At 41.6% G+C, this 27,401-nt stretch overlaps 1 protein-coding gene across 8 annotated transcripts in view; it reads right to left on the reverse strand.

Annotated features, from left to right (window-relative positions):
- Nucleotides 1–27,401, reverse strand: part of TSNARE1 (t-SNARE domain containing 1) — a 565,000-nt gene that overhangs the window by 265,332 nt on the left and 272,267 nt on the right. For 6 of the 8 annotated variants that reach the window (XM_067558341.1, XM_067558345.1, XM_067558343.1 and 3 more), the window contains one exon: nucleotides 10,581–10,748. In XM_067558341.1, the coding sequence (XP_067414442.1) occupies nucleotides 10,581–10,748 (168 nt within the window). The remainder of the gene's footprint in view (nucleotides 1–10,580; nucleotides 10,749–27,401) is intronic. The other 2 variants (XM_067558348.1, XM_067558347.1) reach the window with 1 other exon arrangement.

Here is a 27,401-nt window from a genome sequence, read left to right on the forward strand (position 1 = left end):
ATTTTCTACCACAGTCCATATTTTTCATGCTTCCCACAATGCTCACTTGCATAGCACGGAAAGATTCTCCCAGAATAACATAACTAAGTTCATAACTAACACGGCTGCCCCTCTGGAACTCATAACTAAGTTCAAGTCATGGTGATGACGACAGAGAGTCATGATCCAGTGCAATATCGAAACTATGTTTTTGCCCCATTTTTTTCCTCTACAACATCTTCAGCATACATTATTTCCTCTCTAACCCCAAAACAAAACACATCACTGAACACACGATTCTGGGGAGATGGCGAGAGAGAGAGAGACTGAACCTCACACAGCAGATATTAGGCACAGTGCTTAAAATGCTGCTGGAAGGTGCTCAGATAATACAGTGATGAGCATGGTGTAAGAATCTATACAGAACAGAATAGACTCTATCCTTTCTGACAATACATTAGTCCATGATCTGATAGTCTCCCCTCTTGACTAATGCAGCTGACCTCTGCAGAGGTGCCCAAGCTGGCGTACTGCTGGTATAAATGAGAAGGGGCTGCTGTCTGGCAGTTCCTTGTAAAGACCCAGCAGCTTTCCAGTTTACAGTCCCCCTGATCTGAAATAGCTCAATTCTTATGATCTTCAGGGTGTGTGGCAAAATTCTTTTTTTCCTTCTCCCATGTTTGAAAATGGGAGAATTATGAGGGTGATGGACTACTAGAGAGAGAGAGTGGCTTTAGTATTACATTTGTCTGGCTTGATGGTGATGGGTATACTGGATGATAGAATTGCAGGTTAGCTATGTTGAACCCACATCGTCAGATGCTGTGGATCTAATTTACCTAGATTTCAGTAAGGCGTTTGATATGGTTCCACATGGGGAATTATTAGTTAAATTAGAAAAGATGGGGATAATATGAAAATTGGAAGGTGGATAAGTAAATGATGAAAGGGGAGACTACAATGAGGCAAAGGTGAACTGTCAGGCTGGAGGGAGATTATTAGTGGAGTTCCTCAGGGATCAGTCTTGGGATCAATGTTATTTAACCTTTTTATTACTGACCTTGGCACAAAAAGTGGGAGTGTGCTAATAAAGTTTGCGGATGATACAAAGTTGGGAGGTATTGCCAATACAGAGAGAGACTGAGATATCATACAACAAGATCTGGATGACCTTGTAAACTGGAGTAATAGATATAGGATGAATTTTAATAGTGGAAAGTGAAAGGTCATGCATTTATGGACTAATAACAAGAACTTTTGCTATAAGCTGGGGACGCATCAGTTGGAAGTGACAGACGAGGAGAAGGACCTGGGCGTATTGGTTGATCACAGGATGATTATGAGCCGCCAATGTGATGTGGCCGTGAAAAAAGCAATTGCAGTCCTTGGATGCATCAGGTGAGGTATTTCCAGTAGAGATAGGAAGGTGTTAGTACCATTATACAAGGCATTGGCCAGACCTCACCTGGAATAATGGGTGCAGTTCTGGTCTCCCATGTTTAAGAAAGATAAATTCAAACTGGAACAGGTGCAGAGAAGGGCTACTAGGCTAATCCGAGGAATTGAAATCATGCCTTAGGAGAGGAGACTCAAAGAGCTTGACTTGTTTAGCCTAAACAAAAGAAGGCTGAGGGGAGATATGATTGCTCTCTATAAATACATCAAAGGGATAAATACCAGGGAGGGAGAGGAGTTATTTAAGTTCAGCACCAATGTGGACCCAAGAACAAATGGATATAAACTGGCCATGAGGATGTTTAGACCTGAAATTAGACACAAGTTTCTAACCACCAGGGGTGTGAAGTTCTGGAATAGCCTTCCAAGGGGAGCAGTGGGGGCAAGAAACCGAGCTGGCTTCAAGAGTGAGCTTGATAAGATTATGAAGGGGATGGTATGATGGGACAGCCTAATTTGGCAATTGACTGATTTTAGATTACTAGCGGTAAATATACCCAATGGCCCATGATGGGATGTTAGATAGGTGGGTTCTGAGTTACTACAGACAATGATTTTTGGGTGTCTGGCTGGTGAGTCTTGCCCACATGCTCAGGGTTTAGTTAGTTGCCATATTTGGGGTGGGGAAGGAATTTTCCCCCGGGGCAGATTGGCAGAGGCCCTGGTGGTTTTTCACCTTCCTCTGTAGCATGGGGCATGGGTCACTTACTGGTGGATTCTCTGTACCTTGACGTCTTTAAATCATTATTTGAAGACTTCAATAGCTCAGTCTTAGGTTAGGGATCTATTACAGGAGTGGGTGGGTGAAGTTCTGTGGCCTGCGTTGTGCACGAGGTCAGACTAGATGATCATAATGGTCCCTTCTGACGTTATAGTATAGGAGTCTCTGAGGAAAGATGACCCCAGCTCATGCAGGAACTAAGAACAATGTGTGAGGGAGAGAATGGCGGGGAGGAGTAGGCAAATTTACTCAGGCTGTAAACCTGCAAAAGAATGTCACCACCTAGAAAGGCTCACATATACAAGCTCAGACTGGATTCTCCAGAGGCCAACAGAAAAAGAAAGGACTTTTGGATAAATAGCCTGCGTTTAAAATGACTCAGGACCTTCTTTCTGATCCAGAAAATGGACAGGACCTTCTGTGCAAGGTGGGTCCCAATCCTTGCTGAGAGGGGTGGAAGAACCTTCACCTATTGAGGTCCCAGAAGACTGCTGGGTGACCTCTGATAATTTTTTAGTGGGCATATAGGAACTTTAATTGTTTGTATTATGTTTTCTCTGTAAATCTTTCACCTTAAAAATACATGTGCTTGCTTATGAAGAGCTGTGTGGTAACTTGTGACTGCTGGAAATTACAGCTGTTCATAGCCTTCACAGAGAAAGCAAAGCATAGACATTGGCCTGCTGAGGTGGTCTGTTTGTTGTGGATAGCACAACATAGGCCAGGAACTATGCAGTCTGGAAAACGCCCTGGTCAGGAGGGAGAGAGACACGTCTTCCACAAAAGAGGTGAAAGCTGAGGATACAGGAGCCTAGAGTGGGTGTCCCTGGTGGACCACAAGGAGGGAAATAAAGGTTCAGTTGCCCTGAACTGTGACAATTAGATGGAATACAGAGAACAGAAATAAAGTGATTGAAGAGAAAGGGAGATGAACTTGTGAGCAGGACAATAACTGTCTGTTAGTATTTGAAAAGTGTAAATGTAAAGGAGGAAGAAGAATTAATTCCAACAGAATGTTACTAGGTGTAGAGGGCTGAGAATGAGGAAAGGGATATTTAACAAGAATAGAGGGAAGAATTTCATCAACAGTGAAGTCTACTGGACCATGAAATAGTTTCCCAAAATAAGTGGTGGCAGCTCGATAGCTTGGGTCATTTAAAATAAAATGGACAATATACTCAAACATATTCTGTAGGGAGCAATTCAATACTGAGTCCCAGGGGGATGGACATGTCAAGCTAACAGGTAGTTCCGTTCTCTAATGACTATGGGTTTCTAATATACTACAGTGAATTGGTGTATTCGAACAACTTGGATGTCTCATAGAATCATAGAAATGTGGGACTAGAAGAAATCTCGATAAGTCATTTCGTCCAATCCGCTGCACTGAGGTAGGACTATGTAGTCTCTAGACAATGCCTGGTAGGTGTTTGTCTAGTCTGTGCTTAAAAACCATTAGTGATAGAGATTCCACAACCTCCATAGGTAATTTGTAATAGTGCTTAACTACCCCTACATTTAGGAAGTAGATTTTCCTAATGTCTAACCTAAACCTCCCATGCTGCAATTTGAGAAGGTTACTTTCTTGTAAATGCAGGTTCTTCTAGATACGTGGTCCCTATTTGTATTCCATATATGGATGCGCATGATTCCAGAAGTGTTTCTTAGAAGCATCCGTTGACCTGCATGTGTGTACTGCGTCCCCTCGTGCTTGCAGCCAAGAGTATAATATGTTGTATGGGTCGACACCTCTCCAATGTCCCTCTTACTGCTGTGTAGTCCAGTCCATAGCAGACGGGATGGAGGGTGGGTAGTGGAATACAAAAAAGGACCACACATAGATTCATGGAATCATATATAATTAGGGTTGGAAGGGACCTCAGGAGGTCATCTAGTCCAACCCCCTACTCAAAGCAAGACCAACCCCAACTAAAACATCCCAGCCAGGGATTTGTCAAGCCACACCTTAAAAACCTCTAAGCATGGAGAATTAATCACCTCCCTAGGTAACCCTTTCCAGTGCTTCAGCACCCGCCTAGTGAAAAAGATTTTCCTAATATCCAACCTAGATCTCTCCCACTGCAACTTGAGACCATTGCTCCTAGTTCCCTCATCTACCACCATTGAGAACAGCCTAGCTCCTTCCTCCCTGAAACCCCCTTTCAGGTAGTTAAAGGCTATTATCAAATCCCCCCTCATTCTTTTCTTCTGCAGACTAAATAAGTCTAGTTCCCTCAGCCCCTCCTCATAAGTCATGTGCTCCAGATCCCTAATCATTTTTGTTACCCTCTGCTGGACTCACCCCAATTTATCCACATCCTTTCTGTCGTGGAGGGTCCAAAGCTGGACACAGTACTCCAAATGAGGCCTCACCAGTGACAAATACAGGGGAATATTCACTTCCCTTGACCTGCTGGCAATGCTCATACTAATGCAGCCCATTACTGCATTCTTGGCAATAAGGGCACAATGTTGACTCATATCCAGCTTCTTGTCTACTGTAACCTCCAGGTCTTTTTCTCCAGAACTGCTGGTTAGCCAATCGGTCCCCAGTCTGTAGCAGTGCATAGGATTCTTCCGTCCTAAGTGCAAGACTTTGCCCTTGTCCTGGTTGAACCTCATCAGATTTCTTTTGGCCCAATCCTCTAATCTGTCGAGGTCACTCTGTATCCTATCCCTGCCCTCCAGGATATCTTCCATTCACCCGAGTTTAGATTAATCTGCAAACTTGCTGAGGGTGCAATCCTCCAGATCATTAATGAAGATGTTGAACAAAACCGGCTCTAGCACTGAGTCCCTTGGGGCACTCCGCTTATTACCGGCTGCCAACTAGACATTGAGCCATTAATCACTACCCATTGAGCCCGATGATCTAGCCAGCTTTCTATCCATCTTATAATCCATTCATGCAACCCATACTTCTTTAACTGCTGATAAGAATATTGTGGGAGACTATATCAAAAGCTTTGCTAAAGTAAAGGTATATCATGTCCACTGCTTTCTGCACATCCACAGAGCTAGTCATCTCATCATAGAAGGCAATCAGGTTGGTCAGGCATAACTTGCCCTTGGTAAATACATGTTGACTGTTCCTGATCACCTTCCTCTCTTCCAAGTGTCTCAAAATGGATTCCTTGAGGACCTGCTCCATGATTTTTCCAGGGACTGAGGTGAGGCTGACCAGTTTGTAATTCCCCGGTTCCTACTTCTTCCCTTTTTTTGAAGAGGGGCACTATATAGTGCCTTTTTCAATCATCCAGGACCTCCCCCAATCACCTCAAGTTTTCAAAGATAATGGCCAATGGCTCTGCAATCACATCAGCCAACTCCCTCAGTACCCTCAGATGTATTGCATCTGGCCCCATGGATTTGTGTATGTCCAGCCTTTCTAAATAGTCCTGAACCTGTTCTTGCAGCAATGAGAGCAGCTCACCTTGCCACGAGACATCCACCAGGCAGGCCGATGTGCTGCTTGCACTTGCACTGAGTGTGCTGTGACTCCATCAGGAAGGGGTAAGTTGGACTGTGTGTAGCATTTGCAGATGCACCCAGAGATCCATTTGGAGATTCAGTGGGAGGAGAGGACTTGGTCTTTGGATTGGTCGCCAACTGCCAAAAATTGTTTTCACATTGTGCAAAAGGAGAGAGTTCTGTGGAGATAGAATGCCAATGCACAGAGGACATTGAGGAAGTGCAGTACCCTGTCTATGTGGGCAGCGTGAGGTTTGAGCCAGAAAAGAGGTAGGTGGATGTACTGATTTAGGTGGAACTCTGACACCACTTTTGAGAGGAACATAGGGTGTAGCTGTAAGGATATTTTGCTTTTGTGGAATTCAGTGTCGGGGGGGGGGGGTCTGCCACATCTTCTTTATAACAACCTTTTAGAGACTTGGAGATTGATATCATGTTCCCCCTCAGTCTTCTCTTCTCTAGACTAAACAAAACCAATTTTTTCAATCTTTCCTCATAAGTCATGTTTTCTAAATCTTTAATCGTTTCTGTTGCTCTCCCTTTGACTTTCTCCAATTTGTCCACATCATTCCCAAAGTGTGGTGCCCAGAACTGGAGTTGAGGATTGTCAACGCTGAACAGAGTGGCATAATTACTCCTTGTATCTTGCTTACAACCCTCCTCTTAATACATCCCAGAATGTTGTTCACTTTTTTTTGCAACAGTATTATATTGTTGACTCATATTTAGTTTGTGATCTACTATAACCATAGATCCTTCTTGGCAGTTCTCCTTCCTAGGCAATCATTTCCTATTTTGCATATTCATGCAAACCCAGGTCTCTAATATATGATGTTGTCATGATATTCTGTCTGAGAAGAGCCGTCTCTGTTTACGCCCCCTTGTGGTGTGGCCTGCCCTTGCAGCCTCCTAGATCAGCTTCCCTACAGGCTCGCAGAAATAATCCACTTGTACCCAAATGTCTTTAAAATAATATTGCCTCTCTCTTGGGGTCTAATTTACGCAATGTAGTCCAGCTCCCAAAGAGTCCCATTTTCACCCACAAAGCTCATTCCTGGTACTGTGTGGTTCAAGTGTAAGTGACCCCTTTAGTTCAGGATTTCTACAGCCTTCCTTCTGGGACTGTGTCCTTGCAAAGTCCTCCTCTCAGTGAGTTCTCATTGACTAGCTTTGAAGCCTCCTTTTTGAATCATCAGCCCCCAGTATTCCGGGCATTCCCTTGACCCTTTCCAGGTGGGGCTAACTACCCCCAAACACCTGTCTGTGAAGACTGGGAGAGAGCAGGGTCCTTAAAGGAACAACAGATTGGCAGGGGGAGTTATACCTTCCCCCTCCTATACCACTTACTATTTATCTTCTTCTCATTCCATGTCCATTTTTGGTTACTCTGGACACATGGATTGGAGTAACTGGTCTCTCAAACTACCACTTCTGTTTTTAAAGGGCCAGTACCTTATTATACTGTCATTTAGAAATAATTCTAAATTGAAAGTCTCTGTGACAGAACCATCACTTAGCCCATCAGTTTAACCCCTAGATTATGGAAGGAGATATGAGATCTAAAATAACTGCCATTAAAGACTTCTAAACTACCAAAGTCAGTGAGAGATTTTACTGAAACCAGCCCCTAGCAAGCAGTGATACACAATAACAAGCAAACAACAACATGTTTGAACTCAAACTGCAATTGACAAACACCACAGGGTTTTTTAATGTTATTTAATCTTTGCCGGCAAGTGCTGGATTGACGGCCAGAACTGGCATCTTTTACTTATCAACAAGACAGGTATGGAATGAGCTTCAGCTCTGCAAACATCTGTCCTACCAACACATCCCCTATTTGATCTAAAGGGATCATTTTCAAGGATGAAAGCATTGTCCACTCTGCATAGTCCATTCTGTCCTTGCCCTCTTTGCTGATCCTGTCAAACAGGTGTCAGTTGGGATGCTGGAGGGTTTTTTAGTGTTTTTGTTTAGTTCTACTTTTTTAATGATATGCTAATGTATCCACTAGGAATTGGAATGAGACATCATGATCACCTAACAATGTGACACAAATCACTATACCAGATAATAGTGACTGGCATCCAGGGCTGACCATGTGAGGTTTGAAAACAACAAGAAGATATATCCAGCTAAAGCTGGGGAGATGTGTGGCATGATTAAAAAATGTCCATATAATTTTCATTACATTTCTTTCAAAATAGGTATTAAATGGGTACTATTAACTGCAGAAGAATTGCTTAATATCTTCTTAATACCAGCATAATACCAGCATATACCAATGCCATATACTATATATACCAGCATATACCATATATACCAGCATATACCAATATACCAGCATAATGATAGAGAGACAGAATACACTATGCTAATTTGTCTCATATTTTATTCTCTTCCTATTAATTAAAGAATCACTGAAGCTCTGTATTCAAGAACGTATACGTTGCATAACCCTCACAAGGTCCCAGGATGAATGTACGGTACCAGTCAGCAATGCAAAGTAGGTTTTGATTGTGATGTCAGTGGAAAAGCAAATTCTTAGGGAATAGAAACCTGAATCCCTGTCACCAAATGCAAAGTGGCTGAGTGAATTATCTAACACCTAGCTAATGGGAAATTAATATTTGGTGGAAGTCATAATTGGAAAGCCTACAAAATCAATAAGAATCTTATTTTAAAAATAAAGGTGTGTTATGTAGGTGTACTTTTAGCAGCCTTCTAGCACCTGGAGTGAAGTCTTCCACACCTGTTGGGCATCTTCCAACTGCTCAGTACAGGAAGCTTTCGTCTAGCATTTTCAGTTACAGGGAAGAGACAATGTCCTCTGTGCCACGCAAAGGACAGCGGGAACATGCATAGGGAAAGGCAGCTATGTCATTCTCTCAATAAAGTCACAAGAATATGACCCATCCCTACCACTTTCTGGGAAAAAACTGTTACATCCATGCTTCCTGGATATCCAGATGTCCCCCCCTCTTAGTCCCAAGAAGCCATGTTCTTCAGCACTGATACATAACAGAAAGCAGCAAAGTACCTGTACAGCCTAGAGTGCTGTGGGATTTACACTGACATATGCCCCGAATGCCTGAATGATTGTCTATATTCCCAACCCCAACAGGGCAGCAGCAACCAGCCAGGCTGTCCTTGGTCTCTGTCTAAAAGTCTCGTCTTGATGACAGGGCTGGGCTTTTTCATTTTGTGGTCCACCTTCTGCATAAATGTACTGTGAGAATATGTGCAAGCATCTTTTTAGGACTACTACCTTCAAGACGTTGTACATTCATCTTGTTTGGGTGAGTCCATCCTGGATCATTTTTATCCTCTCAGTTCATCAATATTATTATTATTGTCAATTGTACATACAGATTGGAATATCCAGGTCATTGGGCTGCAGATATTTTCATTTGTGTTTACTTGTGCACAATACCCAAGATGGTTTTACCAGGACAACCTAAAATAAACACCTACGTACTTAAGAACTGCAATATCCCAAAGTACTAACATATGCACCATACTGCAGTGAACTACATTATAATTTGCTTTGCAGGAGGCTATGCCATGAGAGATGCCAGCAGAGAGATTGATGTCAAACTCACACTCAGAGATAGGTACAGATGCTAAAATGGAGGATAACCTTTCACAATTTCACCTCTGGGAACAAAAATATTCAATGACTTTGTGTATCCTTGACATCAGCACTACCATTCAGCTAAGTTGAACAGGGGCTGTGTGTGCATAAAGAGAAAATAAGTCTCCCATTTAAAAAACTGAATCATATCTAGTTCTTATCTCCGTTTAAATGCAGCATATATTCCCTGCTCAAAGACATGGTGTACTGGACCACAGTTTGAATATTTGTCCTCTTCTTGCACTGTTGATTGAATCACACTTTTTGCTACACTAATATCAAAGTCCATTTTGATAAAATTAGCTCAATCCAATTAGAGGATAAATTGTATTTCTTAATCAAATGTTCTGATTTATTCTGAAGTCCTATCTTTAGGCTCACCTCTGGTTTAACTGTGCTTAAATTTATGATGGAAAATGCTCTCTGTTCTCATTCATTTATTGGTTACATTCAAGCAACTGAGTTTTCCAAAAGTACAAACTGAATTTATTAAAAGAAAAAATGTATACATAACATAATCAAATCTCTTTAAGAAAGCTTCTGTCACTTATAAATCTTTGTGCTGCTTTTTAGTAAAAAAAAAAATAGTGTCATATTGTTATTTGATTTCTTTCCTTGACCATTATTATGCTAAGAACCTACATATTCTTAGATAAAAGAGCAAAATATTTAATTGTGAAGGTAGGAGGAGAACAATGTTTTCTTTTGCATGATCATTGGTGTTAGGCATCGACGGTTGATGAAAATACTGGAAGCAGGAAGTATATGAATGTATAAAATAAGGTGAATTGTTCAACCTAGCATCCAACAACATATCTGGGTACATCAGATGCAGTGACAACCAGCCAATAGCAGAAGGATCCGTATTTTAGTCCTACCTTGTGATCCTTTCCAAACCTATCATTTTAGAATGCCAGTAAACTGCATCTGTTCCATGTCTCACACACACAGGGTCTGATCCTCTGATCTTTGTGCACACAAAGTTATCACTGACCACAAGAGAGCTCTGCCTGCACTGGCACTGAAGCACTGAACCCAATGACACGAGAGCTCTATGAGACAAGATATGTTTAAAAATTTAATCCTAAACACTCATTCCTTTAACCTTCATCAGAGACTATATGGCATTGTAATTCCTCCTTGCTCTACATGTTCCAATGGTAAAATACACCTGAAAATACAACCAGCACCTAATAGGGATGTCACAACACCAAGAATATAAAACCAACATTTTCTTCTCTTTTTTCAAAGTGTCTACTGTGGGGCCAAACCAATGTCCACTCCCAGCTTCCAAGCCTGCTGATAGTGAAGGCTACTGACCTCAATCTGCTGAATGGCTTCTTCCCGCTGACGGATGGCCTCCAGGTCCTCTTCTGTGATTTCCGAGAGCAGAGCTTGATCCTGACTCTGGTTCTGCCACATGCCATCTCCTCCATTAAAGATCTTCTCATCATCAGCCAGGTCGGAGAAGGGGGTCTTAGGACTCTGCTGAGATGGGAGAAAGGAAGCAAAACAGGGTTAGATTTAACAACATGGTTGCTGCCTTACGTACCAGGCACTTCAGGCAAAACATACTTGAAGAGGTGCTCCATGTAGAATGCCTCCTTTGGAATGCCGCACATTTATGGAAATCCCTCCCTGTCCTGGCTTCCTAAGCCACACTTATAATTATTTACATTACCATAGCATGGCCTTGTTGTGATAGCTGTTTATATATGAAAATATGAAAAATGAGAGTACGTCCCTGCCCCAAGGAGCTTACAATATGAATACACGAGATAGATGATGGGTAGGAGAAGGGAAGTATTATCCCTATTCTATAAATGGGGAACTGAAGAGGTCACGTGACATGCCCAAGGTAACATGGAAGTCTTGGTAGAGGTAAGAATTGAACTCAGATCTCCTGAGACCCAGGCCAATGGCTTAGCCAGAAGATCATTCTTCCTCTCTCATCATATAGGCCCTGATCAAGCAAAGCATTTATGAGCACATTTAATTTAAACACATTAGTTGCATGCATGGGACTGTTATTACTCATTAAGTCTACAATACCCTAAAGTATATTAGACACTTTACCAAAGCATATCTTGTTTCCCTACCCTGAAGACTTCATGATCCAATTTATAGCACACAAGATAGCAGAAAGTAACAAACTTTATGTATGAAGGGAGTAGGTAGGAGGGCAGTAACGACAATAAGATAATCAAGTTATCACTTTGAGCAACTCATGGTTCCATTTTTGGTTGCTTTTTGAGTTAACTCACTTGCTGTTCATACAACAGGTGTTCGTTTTTAGGACGCATTTAAGGTGCCAATCCTTCCAATGATTACACAAATAGTGTAAGGTTAAGCACATAAGTAGTCCTATCAAGCTGGCATTACTCCCAGTTCTGTTTATCAAACATTAAACTAAAATGGCAATGCAGCTGCTTGCAATGGTATGAAGCTGTAGGAAGACGTGACGGTTGCTGCCTCAGCCACAAGGGTTTCTCAGGGGCTGTGCTTGGGAAAGAAACATTTTATTCCTTTGCTATTGTCCTGGTTCTGAATGTTGCCAAGTGCTCTCAATTTCCATGAGTGAATGAATGAGAACCAAGAGCTCCCAGCAGCTCACTGTGGAGGTGCACAGCATCCTGCAAGATTGGGTCCTAAAAGCTGCAGTAACAAAGCAGTCTGGTCACCTTGAAAGGGATGATGAGCCTAGCCAGTGGATATGTGAGTGAAGAACAAAACTGCACTTGTAAAATTATCTGTGTTTTTGGAAGAAGTGTGAAGGGAGAGCAAAGAGGTGGGAATAAAGGGCCCAAGACATTCAAAATGGGTGCCTAAACTCAAACTCTTAAGGCCATATTTCCTCATCTAAATATATAGCTGGATTTTCAGAAGTGCTGGGCACCTGGGAGCTCTCTCTGACTTTAGTTGGACCTGCTGGATATTCAGGTCATTTGGAAATCAGACCACATATTTGGGTGCATAAATATGAACTTAGGAATCCAACTTTAGACACCCATTTTAAAAAATCTTGGCAAGTGAAATCAATAAAATGTGAGGAGAGACGTGAGAATAGGGGAAGATTTGAAGCTGTATGCATAAAAATGGGAGAAAAACATTCAAAAACAATGTTCCCCAAAATTATAAATAGAGAAGGAGATCATTGCCATCAGTATTTTCCATTATTTCTTCTTCTTCTTCCCCTGGGAACTCATTACAAAAATAAGGTTTAAAAATGGATTTACATTTACCAAGCTGTATTTTAATAGCATTAAGACACTCCAAGGGATGTTTTATTGGTCCACTAATACATGTGTCAGGCAGTTGAAGGCATAGGGCAAACTTCTTTCAGCACCTGAGGCACATATTCATGGAACAATAAAACACGCTGGAGTAAGCTAATGCAACACTTGTTATTATGAAGGTCTCTTCTCAGCTTAGCACACCTATCTCACATATTAAGGTTACCGGGAGCTGCGCACACAGTCACATTTTCACAGGGTTAACCCACTCACAATTCATATTGTCTTCATCAACTTTGTTTGGTGTTTCCTAGCACTGGCTGTACAGGATCAAGGGGAAAACCAACATCCCAACAAACAAACATCAGGTGACTTGGAGCCATCAAAGTAGCAACACAGCTAATGTCCGTAACTATGTTTCCCTCTCATTGTTACCCTTGTTCTACTCTCCTCTACTCCCTATTTGTTGCACCCACCCTTTGTTGTGTCTTGTCTTAAATTACAGGGTCCATGTCTGCCTATGCTATCCAGTACAATGGAGCAGCAATCTTGACTGGTGCCTCTAGATACTATTGCAATACAGTAAATAAATAAATAACAATAATCCACTCCTACGACAACAACTGATACGGCTCCAATAGATCCCTACAAAGCATGGACACTGATGTGTTTAAACAGTTTATGATCCACGCACATTACATCTATGTTCTTCCTGTTAAACAGACTGGTGACATGAGTTAACTTCAGAGTCACTGAAGACAGCTCTGTGATTCTGTCTCCTGGATATCTTTCAAAGAAGCCACATGACTGAGAAATCCTGTATTATAGGAAAGAATAGGATGTGTGCTGGCTAGAATTTCCTGCAAGACACAAAAATGGAGCTATATTAACTCTTCACAGAGTCGTTATGGCTGGCCACTGTGATCCATTTTTTGCCAATTATTTTGAGGTGGTATGTGGCCCTCATACAGTGGGTTGAATGAGCAAACTGCTTGTTTTCAAGCAGCACCAAAAGCAAACTCACAGCTACCAAAAACTTGGATTTAAATGTGTAAAGAAATCTAATTCAATTTAATACTTTGGATTATAAATTATATTTTAATTGGGTTTTACTTGTGTTTCTTTACATTTTGAATTTTGTTTGTTACTGTATTTGTAAATGTGAAATTTACAGTCAACAAAGTTTTAACTGAGGCACTCATGATCTTCGATAGCTAAAGCTGCAATCTGAGATGGGCTTAAAATGAGGCATACTTTCCTGGTTTCCTTTACACGTAGGTGGCTTTTTAGTGTGAAATTTAACATCGTGCTAGATTTTATGCCATTTGAATTTTCTATGTAATTGTTGTTTGCATTCTTTTTATTAATTTTCAGTAGGAAGTGTTTGAAGTTGGTCTGTTGCTGAAAGTCACCCGTGGCAGACTGTCAGTCTGTATCTTTAAAACAAACATTGCGTCTATAAAGGTACTGGTAGAGGGGTGAAAAAGTTCAGTGCTTTTGGTGTGCTGGGTAGTTTTTTTAAAACACATTTTTAGGATTAAGGGTCATTTTTGTTATTATTCAACATATCTGAAAACTAATGAACAAACAGTAGCCAAAGCACATTCCATCCATCAGAAAAAAAAATCTTCTCTGTAGGATAAAATCTTTTCCGCCTGCAACTACAGTTTCATCAGATTTTATCCTACAGATAAGAAGGTTTTATGTGCATCTCTTGATAGAAAAAATTGTTTCTGGACAGATGGATAAAAATTCTGTCAGTAGGTGTACTTCTCTAGCAGATAAAACCCTTAACACAGCTCCAGAAATTGCCTCCTCAGAGTTCCACCCCATCCAGCTGCTTAAACATTTTAAAAGAAAAAAAGGGCAGGGAATTAGTATACAAAAACTTCACTGAAAGAGTTGCCACTCAGAAGACATGGTTAGTCCTGCTTTGAGCAGCGGGTTGGACTAGATGACCTCCTGAGGTCCCTTCCAACTCTAATATTCTATGATGTAGGAGAACACATGGAGATGCTATTAAGAGGTCTTGCATGCCAGACTCTGTCACTGCTTCACTTTCTTTACTACAATGTCTATGACAAAGCTGTCAGTATCCTTAGAACATGTGTAGCAGGTCTTACAGGAGTGGCAACCTATTTCTAGAAGAGAAGGGGGGCACAAATAACATTTACACAAATTCTTCTCCATCCACACACACACTTTATATAACTAAAGCTGTCCTCGTAATTAGATGTATTCAAGTTACATAGGAAGCTGTAAAATGCCTTTTCTATCCCAGATCATATCACTATGGCCCACGGTTTCCGATGCCACTAGTTTAGCATCCAGCTCTACGAGCAGGCAGTTCTGGACTAATGAAATAGAGAGCCATTTTATTTCTAGGTCATCAGTTCAAACCCCGCAGGTTACGTAATAATAACAAGACTTAGTCTTATGCACACTGTACTCACAAGATTTCAACGGAGACACTCTGGATTTATATCCATGTAATGAAGAGGGGAATTTGTATACTACAAACTGTATACTACAAACTGCAAGTTGGTCCATGACAACCGTTCACAATCATGGAAATCTGTAATGTAGTGGGAACTTTGTGTACTCCCAGTTCCAAATCAAACTGGGGTGTTTTCCCTCTTTTACTCCTCAGGATTTCCTTTACCCCCAGCAGGAATATGACCAGAATGAGGAGTCACCCACACACCTACCTCTCCACCTGTAAGGTATCACATCTCATCTAGGAAACATTTTGACTCTAAACTTTGCACAAACTGCAAACACACCAATGGAGAGAAGTTTCTCTCTTACTTTGTATTGTGTGTATCCATATTAGCAGTTGGACTACACTTCATGATGATAATCCCACTCTCAGTAGTATGCATGGAGATTAACATTTTATTGTACTTGGAATACCTACATTAAAAAACAGTAAATGCCCTTCAGCAATTGCCCAAAAGATCATTGCTTGCAATACTGTTAGTTACAACGTGTGAATGTTACTGATGAATTTTTAGTAAATATGTTGGCATGGCAAACTGTCGAGAAAAAAGGTGACATGGAACAGCCAGGTCTATCTTCCTAGCTGCAATATATAGCTAGGTTAAAATGACATAAATTAGATTAGATAATCTTTCTCAAACCATCCTTCCAAAACAACTAACCTTGCAAACTCAGAAAGATTTATAGATGTATCTCGTCAAGCAGAAGCCCAAAGCAATTACAGGTGGACAAGCCTCAGGCAGCCACAGAACAAGTGGCCTGGGACTTCTAAATCTTTCAGAGAAGTGAAATAGTGATATTACAACTTTGCATTATCTTTCACACAGAAGAGAGGAGCAGTGATTGGCAATCTGAGCTCCGTTATCTTCTGAGAGGTACTTTACCATGTCAACGGGGAAAAAAATCCAATCAGAATGTTACCATTCCATCCCCTCATCTCTGACTCACTATGGCCTTTATTAGACACAGTTAGAGACATTAATTTCAGCTACAAAACGACAGTTGCTTTTAAATAATATATCTTCCATCCATAGTACTTGCCACATCCACACGCACAAATACAGAAATCATTCCAATTTATGATGTAGTACTGTAGTCTGGAAATAAAGTGTGTGCGTGTGAGTGAGCGAGACAGAGAGAGAGAGAGAGTCTGTATGTGTGTCTGCATCTGAAAAGCCTGTACATTTGTTGTAACTAGGATCTTTCCTAGGTTGTTGTCTTTCTTATCAACACTTGGTCAAGTTTAGACTGGAATGAAACGGAACCAAAGTCAAGCAAGAAAAAACCCATCAGTTCTACCGATTTTCTGTTATATACCAGTACTTGCCAGATATGGAGAGAATGAAATAGTGGGAGGCATTTGTAATGCCCGTTCGTATTTCAGCACATCTATGTTTGTGTTTAGCATTATTCAGCTTCTAATCGCTGAAGTCATGAAACCTAAAGAAAGGCTTATTAGTCTCGTGGAACTGCTGGAGCTGGAAGAGACTTGGTAACAGAGCTTGAGTTAGTTCATCTCCCCTACTGTTTTCTTCTTTCTTGTTCCAAGAGCTTATTATCTCCGCAAACCCACTCCCTAGTGATCTTAACCTCAGAGCGTAGTTCCAGTCCCTCGTTGAGCTTACTATACTTTGATCTTGGATGAATTAAATTATATGACTGTGACAGTTCAGGTGGAGGAGAAATAAGCCACAGGTTTGAGGTTCAGCAATCTGAATCAAAATGGCTCTTCACAGAGTGTCTTTTGCAGGCCAAGATGACCTAGGTCAGCCTATCTCTAAAAGCAGAGTTCTTCTTATAGAACTCCCTCAAAGAATAATTAGTCTTGCTTGCACTCGCCCTCACACCAAGATGCCTTGGCTCCCTGAAATGAAGGTATACCCTTATGTCAGATATTCTACTCAGACAGCTGGGTCTTCAGTACAACCTTTAACTGTAATTATCAACTGCCTTCATCTCACTAAATTCTTAGGCATGTCCTGTAAGGAAAAAGCTTGGCCCGCTTCCATTTCCAGGCTTCTCTCTCCCTTTATTGGAGGGATTTATCTACAATGCTAACGGATGGTCCTGTGGCAACGTGAGTGAAGTGGAATAATAATGACGAGCAGAGGCACAGACATGTCCTTCTCCACAGCCTGACAGTAATTTTAAAAGAATCCATTTCATTTAACGAGCAAAGTTTTGATCACGAACATCCATGCAAACCCAGACTCAGATCCTGCGCTGTCACCAGCTTCAGACAGCATCTGTATATATGCAAAACAACGCAGATAAATGTTTCCTAGGTTTGTCATAAATATGAGTGTTGGCTGGTATTTTTATTGCAGAGCATCACATTTTTTAAAGCTGCTTCTGCCCTTTCCTGGCTGTCTGAATTATATCCTCATAATTCTTAGACTCCACGGCATTATGCCCACTGGCAAAGTTTTCCAGCTGCCACCGTTGAAAGCTGTGCAGTACATCTCTCCTATAACCTGAGAACAGGCAGAAAGCCACTCTACTTACAGCTCTCTGTCTGAACGTCTAATACAGCCATCATTTCTGTATCTCGGCACCAATTACAAGGATTAGTAGAAGCATCACAGTTGTTGAAGAAGAACCACGTTCTCTGCACCTCCAAATGGACAGTCATATTTCTGAATGGTTAGTTTGGACACTGACTATAGAAGAAAATGAAGAAAGGAAGAGTGCTACCAGTTGCTTTGGTGGCATCCTTTATTATGGGAAGAGAAAAATCTTTCTTTGGGCTCTGATGGGGACAAGAACCAAACTTGGCTTGATTTCCAGTGGCAGGAAGTTCCAAAGACAAAGGTCCATGAATGAAAATGCCCTACCCCTGAACGATTCACCTTCAGCACAGTCACAAAAACCCTGCAGATCATAGTTTTCTTGGAGTGGATGTGAGAGGATTAAAACAGAGTGGGAGGAAGCTAATGAGAAACAAGTCATCTTCTTCCAAATGACTCCATTCCCATCTCAGAGAGGGAACAAGTGGCCAAGACAAGATTTGCTGCATGATAATGGCATTTGTGCAAACTGGATTTATGCACATGAAACTAATGTATTAACACCAAACAAATGCATTGCTGGGCTACATTCTCTGTAGCACACACAGAAATAATTCAATACTATTAGCCCCTAACTCCTTTTCCCAATTGTCAGAGAAGAGTCACCTTCATCCAGGTACAACCTGGACCTCAGCAGAACAAATAAAAACCTCTTTGGGAATAAAGCTCTTTACCCTTTTACTGGTAATAGCTTCATTGCCCCAAAGTTTGATGTGCGTTCCCGTACAGGATGAATTAATGGTTTTCATACTTTAGATACTTAAATACGTATTTACAACATAAAAATCTCTTGTAGAGGGCTGAGGGCCATGCTAACATGTGACTGACCCATGAGAAAAGCCTGTCCATGTTTCAGCCTCGGTATTGTCCAACTTCACCATGTAACAGTGAATTTACCATAACTTGATCCCATATTACGGTGACTATGTAAATTTTGGTCTACTAGACAGATTCCAACCTGGGTAATCACATTCCGTCTACCTTCATCCCTGCTGCAGTTTCAGCTGGCAGGGATTCTTTACTTCCCACCAGGAACAGAACAAAGGTTTCCTGGATCCCCAGCCCCGTGTCTAAATCACACTGAGGTTGTAGAAGCAGAAGGAAAGGTTCACTCTCCTAAGGGCCTATAGATCCAAGTCTTTTTATTCCTTTCTCTAGGTAATGTGACTAACAGTGACAGTTTTGTGTCTCATTAACCTCCAACAGCATAAGAAGGCTTCACACCACACTGGGATACCAGCACTGACAATAAAAAAACAAATACCAGGTATTATTTACAGGCTTTTGTATGTCATTTATCAGTCTTACATTTAAACCTCAGAGGTTAATGACTGATGGGCCAGAGCATCTCTGCGAGGTAGGGATATACTATCCCCATGTTACAGATGGGGAAATTGAGGCACAGAGAGCTTAAATGATTTGCTCTGTGTCACACAGGCTATTTCTCCAAGGAATAACAAATTAAATAATAAAATAATAACAAACAACAACACCTGGCTCTTAAATAACTCTTTTAATCAGTAGATCTCCAAGCATCTTATGAAGAAGGTCAGTAATATTATTTCCATTTTATAGATGGGAAAACTGAGGCACAGAGCAATTAAAATGATTTGCCCAAAGTTACTCCATAGGTCAGTTTAGAGCCAGGCATATAATCCAAGTCTCCTGAGAGCACTATCCACTAGGCCACACTGCAGATGTACTGAATTATTGACATTTGTTTCAGTAGAACCCAGGCTTTCCATCAGGATCTAACTCAGCTCTGCTTAGCTTGGAGAAAGTGATTAGATTAAATCTTGAGTCAGCAAAGCTGAACAAGGAAAGTCTTGGTGGCAGAAACAAAATTCTCCACATGCACGCAGTGGGAACGAGGGAAAAATGTTCAAGCCTTTCACGCATCTTGTAAAACATTTTTTTAATTTAACCATAAATTTGCAACAATAAAGCCTCTTGATCCAAGTCTGATTGCATACAGCTGTTTGTTAAGTATTACACTAATACTACACACAAAACCTTAATTGTTTTTCTTCAGGATATTTTTATTTTTAATTAAAATAGAAACAAAGGTAATCAAAAATTTTAAAGGGAAACCATATGACAGATACCTGCAGAGAAACAACAGACACCAATTGAACTGACGTGAAAATACTGGACATTTAATTTTGGAATATCTAAATAGCCTTTACAAGACACCGAGCTATTCAGAGTTCTGCAAGACAGTCTGTTGTTATGCTTGCCTCTTCTCAGATTGTGATTCAGCCTCAACAACTGGAATGCAGAGACTTTATGAGTATTTGATTAAAAATCAGGAAGGGCTGCAAATACACTGACCCAGTGGTTCCCAACCTTTTTGGCTCGAGGGCCACAGATATCATTTTTACAACCCTGAAGGGTCATCAGTTTTTGCCAGCAGCCCGCTCACTACAGCCAGACGGAAGGAGTTCAGGCAGGAGGCTGCCTCCTCACTGATCTCCTGTCCCCCTGGCTTCAGCAGGGAAACCGCATGTGTTCTGTAGCCCCGTGCGCTTCACCTGGGTTCCTAGGCAGTGGCTCCCTTCTGCAGCTAGGGGGACAGGACAGTGCTCCCCTCCCTCTGGCTCCAGCAGGCAGAGCATTTTGCTGCGATCCCTTCTAGCGCTGATCTCCTGTTGGGTACAGCAAGGAGACTTCACCGGTCTTGTCGCCCCCTAGCAACGTGCTCCACGTGGGTCCTTAGGCAGTGGCTCTCTACTGCAGACAGCGGGAGGAGAGCAGCTGGCCACTTTGAAAGACCCCGTGGGCCTTGGACCATGGGCTGGGAATCACTGCACTGACCAATCTTGTCTTAGTGTTATGTTTTATCTCTCGTTTTTATACCACCTATCACATGGGGCACTGAAAAGGCTCTCCTGGACAACAAATAATGACTAATCCTCTGTTTAAAGGTCTACCCTTCCTACAAAACATCACGTTTTTCAAAGTTCTCTTCTTTCCCGCTGTACACAATATGTTCCAGATTTGACCAGAATACACCCTACATGTGACGTACAGATACCTGCCTGTAATTTAGGGATTACAATTCCTATACAGACACAAAAATGGCATGACCCTACACAGTTTAACCAAAATGGAAAAATCTCCATTCTATGGATATGTAATATGTGGTTTTAAATAAATGAAATTACCATGAGAAGATAGAAAGGGGTCACATTGTGTACCCACTTGTCTTGCACCCCTGGGTGCCTTACACAGTGCTTTGCTGCTGTAGCTCCTTATCTGGGATGCTCACAGCCAGCCTACACAAGTATGCAGGTCACACCCTGAGTGTCTATGTGCTAGACAGCCCTGATCCAGCAGCTCTGACCTCAGCAGCCTGACGACAGGCCCACTCTCAGGCTTCCAGCCGCCCTGGGTACAACCAGCAAATGACCCCAACACGCTCCCAGTCCTGAATTTCTCCCTCAGACGCCTGCCCTGAAGTGACCAGCCCTCTCCTGGATCACCCAGAGAAATAATAAGGTTCCTTGTTCCTGTAAAGAGTCAGTATATGCAGCAGCTTATCACTTTAACTGGAGTTAATGGTCACAGCAAGTTATACACAGCACTGGATTGATTTATAATAAAAAATAAACAATGTAATTAACAAAGGAGCAGGAATTAAGTGGGTCCAAGTATAAGGAATGAGGATACAAAGAATTACAAGTGAAACAAAACAGAATATGCTTCTAATGGCTAAGACTTAATTTAACAAGCTGCTGTCTTGGTTCAAGGTTAAATCCTCACCACATGCTTCCAGCAAGGTAACTCAAAAGGGCTGACCACACCTTTGGCTAGGACAATGGGCTGGCTTCCCTGGCTTCCCAGGTGAAAGAGATCATGGGGGTCTTCTCTCATTCCATAGTCCAGTTCCCAGAAACTCCAACTCCCTGTTAGGTTGAGGGCCCATCTTTCTCTGCTTGCAAGAGCTCTCCCCCTCTTATGTCTGTCCAGCAATGGAGGCCCAAAAGGGCTTTCAGTTTCTGCTTATATCTCCCAAAGTTCCTTGTTACAAGAGGCAAAATGACCACACGCTGTTCTTCCCTTCCTGTGGCCTTCCCATCCCCCTGCTGATGTCTATGCAAATAGGACTTCCATTGTTTTGGTCCCATCTTGCTTAATTTCAGTGGAGACAGGTAGATAGCTATGACATTCCCACCTGTCTAGGTGGGAGCTGTTTCTTCCTTTGTTTGGCTATACTATGTAGCCATAATATCAATGAGTATTCATAATCCTTCCTATACCACTAATACATGCATTTTAAAATGATATTAATCATCAGACATTCATAAAAGATCTTACACAATACACGCCTATAATACAGTAATGCTGCATACAATCAGTTGTTTCAATTGCTGATCATTGACACTCAGACCCCCTCTCTTTATAGCTGAGATAAAATTCTTCTTCTCTGCTGGGGTTTAGTCATGCTGTCTCCTCCCCCAATTATTAGCATGATAAGTTTGTTTATCTGGGAACTTTACTTATTTTCTTTGCCTGACAATCAAGCTGGTCCAGAAATGCTGACACCCAACCACCTTGTGAGCTTTGATGATTCTGTTTACCAAACATATAAATTGCAATCCCATTGTCTCTGGTCCACCCTGCTTCATTTCTATCCCAGACCTAGGCAGACCTGTTTACCAACTCCCCCTGACTGGTCTGGTTTAAACACGTTTCAGCCAAAATTCCAGCAGATATCTGTAACGCTCAACACACACCATGCACATACATCACGCAAGAATCTGAATGAATAATAAGTTATGAGCCTTCCAATGACTTATAACATGACACTTTTAAGATACAGATTATAACAATAGTGAATTGGAGTATGTTGCACTGATCAGGTCAGCTGAAACTCATTACCTGATACAGAGAGCTTCTTTGGGATGCTCCTAGTGTCACACTGCCATATTGGAACGGTCCACCGTTTATCTAGCATAGTACGTGACCTCCTTCAGAGGTCTGCAAAGCATGTTTCAAAGAAAGGTAGAAAAAGGCCATAACAATCCTAAATAATCTGCCCTCTGGGGAGAGCTAATAAACATTTGTTGTGATTGTGTCTTGATTTTTGTGTGCAGCATGATGTTGCACTAGGGACATGCACGAGGTCAGGTGACGACAGTGTGGATTTGCATTTGGACAAACAAGCTGGGTGGCAATTCATTTCCATTAAGAACCACAGAATAATCATTTCTGATACACTGGAGATTTTTAAGAAACGAGAGCTGAAGATGATAGGTAAATTTTGTCATAAATGTCTATTTGCAACCAAAATGAATGCAAAGTGAAATAAAAATGGGAAGCATAAATATTGTTCAACTGAATAAAACAGCATCTCTGAGACTGTTTGCCATGGAGAATTAAGTGGAAAGCTTTTTGCTTCTTAGCTAATTTACCCGGTATGAGTTCTTTACAGGGCAAGAAGTTGCTAATTTAATTTTTCAAATGGTCGCAGGAAGTAGGTACATGGGAATGCTAAACAGACTGGTTTATTTTCCTGGCACATTCCATATTGTATTTGTGTGGTATGTTCATCAAGAAGGTGGCATTTCATTAAATAAACTGTTCAGCCCAGCAGTCCCATACATAATATGTGATTAGCAAGCAAGCATCATGATAGTTTTTCAAACCTAGTAAAAACCATCAAAATGTTTGCAACATAATAAGATGGAAAGAGAGAAAAGATCCTGAATTTTTTTTGTTCAGCCCCTCAGGGACTTATCACAATAGCATAAGTGTTTAAAATGTGTATGTTCTCCAAGGAAGATCGGGATACTGGCTTACCTAACTGCATAGTAGATAGCGAGGGCCACAGATAACTTTGGGGTCATGACTTCATTGCCTTTTTATAGGCTCATGTACTATTCTTATCCCTGGTGATGTCTTATCCATACTGTTGAATTCCTGCAATTATGGCGCTTGGCCCACCTCCCTCGGCAAGCCTATTCCAATTGTTCTTAATGTTAAGAACTTATTTCCCCTAATACTTACCCTAAATGTTTATCTCTTTAGCTTCAGGCCATCGCCCCTAACATCATATAATCTAACGTTGTAAATAAATTATCCATTTTTCATGTATACTGTCACCTTCACGGTATTTATAGACTGCAATCATCTCTCTTCTGGGTCTTCTTTCCTAGACTACATACATTTAGCTCCCTCATTTTCTCATCTGATATGTTATATTCCAGTCCTTGCGTTATTTTTGTTGTCCTTTTTTGTACTATTTTTTTAAATATCTTTCCTGAACTGTTGAGATGAGAACTATAAGCAATAACTCAGCATGATCATTCCAATGCTCTGTAGCTTATATCAGTTTCCATACTTTGTATTAGCACCTTTCATCCAAATCATCCGATAATTTTGCAAAGGATAAAGTATGCTCTGAAAAACTACTGCAAACAGCAGCCAGTGGTTATATGTTTACTGTCTCTCAATAATTTTCTTAGCAGATGGGCTCAAGTTACAAGTTAAAAAATGTAGATGTTCACCTCCCTCCCCCAGCTGCTGGTATCAAAGAGAATCAAATTGGGGTCCTTTTCACTGCACACATCTTTATTACCTACAAAGATTCTATCTGAGTTGGACCTGAGCAACTCTGCTGTCAACTATGGAATTACACAGGCGTAATTTGGCAAACAATTCCCCTGCTGATCCACCTGATGGAACAGAATCCTGCTCACTTTCCTGTCGCTGCCTGCACTGGCTCTGCCTGGCTAACAGGAGTACACAGAACTAAAACCTCATTTCTGTCACTAAAACTAGCAGATCTACCTCTGAACACACACATGAAGCAGGTCTCTTCAGTAGTAAGAGGACATCTTTACATAGTCACGTTTAGGACTAGAATGGCATTCAGGCCTCACAATGCCCTCTGAGGTGGATAAGCATTATAGTCTAGTTCTTCACAGATCAGGAAAGTGTGGCACTGAAGTGACTTGCTCAAGGTCGCACAGTAACGGTGTCTACATTAGAGATTTGTACCATTGCAGCTTGCCTTGGTTCAGAACATCCCTATTCGGTATCCTAGTTTAACTACACGATGTATTGCATCCACACAGAACGGTCCCTGCAAGCTCTGATATAAATTTCTGCACTTATCCCATATTGCCTGGCACAGCTCCCTACAACAGGTGCAAAATGACAATGACATAATGTCTATTTGTACTTGCTCACATTTTTGTTGTCTCCCGTAAACAGTTCTGTTCGCACAATGAACCACATACATATTGTGGAGACCAGGGACAGCACTGCCTTTGGACTCATCAATGCTGCTCTGGGGGGTGTGGGTTCAGACACAGCCAACTGGCAGAGCAGAGGTTAGCAAATACTGCCTCAGCCCTACATGCTACCAGCTTGGCAGGAAGGGAAGAGCAGGACCATTTGGGGATTGCAGTGTAAAGAAAATTTGCACCATTGGTATCGATTGCTATGGACACTGTCAGTGCACCAGAGGAGACTGGCACAGTTGAAGATAATAGGGTGGTTAAATTTGCTTGGAGAAAGGCTATGCTAAACAGTAGGATCAGCTTGTATCATCTCGCACTATTGACAGGAATCTCACATGTGGACATATGCTGTGTTGCATATGTGCTCGTCGGTCCCAATGGTGGCTAACACACCTAATTGATCTTACGGAGGGCTTGGCCAATGAGACAGTGATAAAGCTGGGACTGACTGCCAGTGTGCTGCTGTAACCAACAACGCACATTTCCTTTTTTAAGGGAAATCCCTTCCGTGCTGCAATGACAGTAGAGGTACAGTTGTTTGTAAGTGTCTGGCGAGAGTTATCAAGGCAATGAAAAAAAAAAAAAGATTTTATTTATTCATTTTTTCAGTTGAGTGATCTTCTCTTCCTACTAGCGACAGGGCTCCATCTTGAGAAGTGCTGAGTGCCTTCTGCCAAATGCCCTCAATCACTACTTCAATCACTGACATTTGATGGCACTCAACATCCCCCAAGGATCAGGTCCCTAATGGGCTAAAGAGACCGTAATGACATGGAGGGATCAAGCTATATACTAGTACCCTTCAAGCTCACACTGGATCAAAACATTGACAGATTTCTCCTGTATTTGCTCATCCTTAAGGGTTACGACCTGCACATTAAGCATCCAGTAAATTGACATAATGTGTGGTGAAAGGGTACTAATGGCTACAGTAATTGATTGTTTGATGGATAGCCAGAGAGCCCTTTCAGCATGTGAGTATCTGCTACAGTCCAAGACATTTTCAGTCTCCAGTTAACCCAACACTGATTGCTCACATGAATTATCTCTTTCTCTGACTGCAGATACGATTTTTCCTAATACACACTGCATTGGAATCAAACGGGGGAAGGGGAGTGGGTAGGGGGAAGAAAGTAAAACCCTTGCTGCTGTATCCTCTGAAGAAGATCTAGAGTTTACTGTGCAGATATATAGACTATGGAATTTGTACAGACCAGACAAGAGGTCTTGGTTTCTCCACACTGTAATGTTCAAATGACACAATAGATGGGAAGAAGCTGGAAGGTGAATTTAAATTAGATAAGGCACCCATTACAGCCAAGGGAAGCAGTACTGAGTGCTGAAACAGGGAGGAGTTACTTTAATTTTGGTCCTACTCACTCATCATCTTCCAGGTTCCTCTTCCCTCCCGGCTGTGCACGTGTGTTATGAAGAGTAATCTCATCCTTTTGTATAGGGCTTTATCCTGCAAGGTCCTGAGCACCTCAGACTGTGTGTCCTCAGCTCCTTTAAGCAGGTGCTTAGCCCCTTGTGGGATGAGCTCCTTAGAGAGCTAAGACTCTGAACGCAGTGACCTATCTGCCTGACACCTGCCTAGGACATGCTTTTTGTTATATAAAATAAAAAAAAGATTATAAATAACACTGGTTGAAAAATCATCCAGAGATGACTGGGAACCTTCCTGAAATTTACGGACATGAACAGAACACCCTAGGCCTTCAGACCAAGAATCAATCTGGGGGGAAAACTGTGTCAAGCCAAGCTTCAGTAAAGGGCAGATTGCTACAGAACCCAGCACCAACGGGAATAACTAGACGAGGCTGACTGCTAACCCCAATTTGTTTCAGAGCTACACGCTTAATATGCTGAAAGCTGCTGCAGTTTGCAAACCTGCTTTTATTGAAAAATTGGTGATGAGCAAAATGTATAATGTTCTCTATTAGTCTCCATCTTGCGTGCTTCCCCTGGGCATTGAGATATCCTTATCTTGTTTTCCTAGCTGTTTCTCAAGCCTATTTACATTGTCAGTTTCACAATAGGTATCATTATGTCAATAGGAGCAATTTAAACATTAACAGCATGGCTATGGGCAGAAATGCAACTGATCATATCACGTGCTGCTAAAAGGAAAACATGTGTCACACAATTGGCTTAATTGTTCTTTGTTCTGGAATCTTATCTTTGCCAAAAGTTCTATGTGGAGGGCAAAGGGGGTGAGAATACAGTGAGAGATGTAGATGAAGAAGATGAGGACTGTGACCTGGCAAGAATGAATGAAGGACAGAAGATGCTGATGATAGGAAAGTGGGAGACAGAGAGGAGAAGATAAGAGGGAGTTCCTAGAGACACATGGAAAATCAGAAGGAGAGCCAAGAATAAATCTGACTCGCAGTTTCAGGTTATTATAGACGATGGTACCCCTCTCAGATGAAGACAGGGAGGGCCAATTCCACACAATTACGAAAAAAATCAGTTGTGTGGGATACCGCCACCTGACCTGAATGGGTCAAGTGCAACTGAGGAAGGGGAGACCCTCAACATCCCCAATATATGTGTAGAGTGTGGGGGGGATCCCTCTCAACCCAAAGTACGGCC

This window comes from Emydura macquarii, unplaced genomic scaffold, assembly GCF_026122565.2.
Source record: "Emydura macquarii macquarii isolate MOO-44397 ecotype Brisbane River unplaced genomic scaffold, CSIRO-AGI_Emac_v2 contig_1947, whole genome shotgun sequence".
Classification (NCBI taxonomy): domain Eukaryota; kingdom Metazoa; phylum Chordata; order Testudines; family Chelidae; genus Emydura; species Emydura macquarii.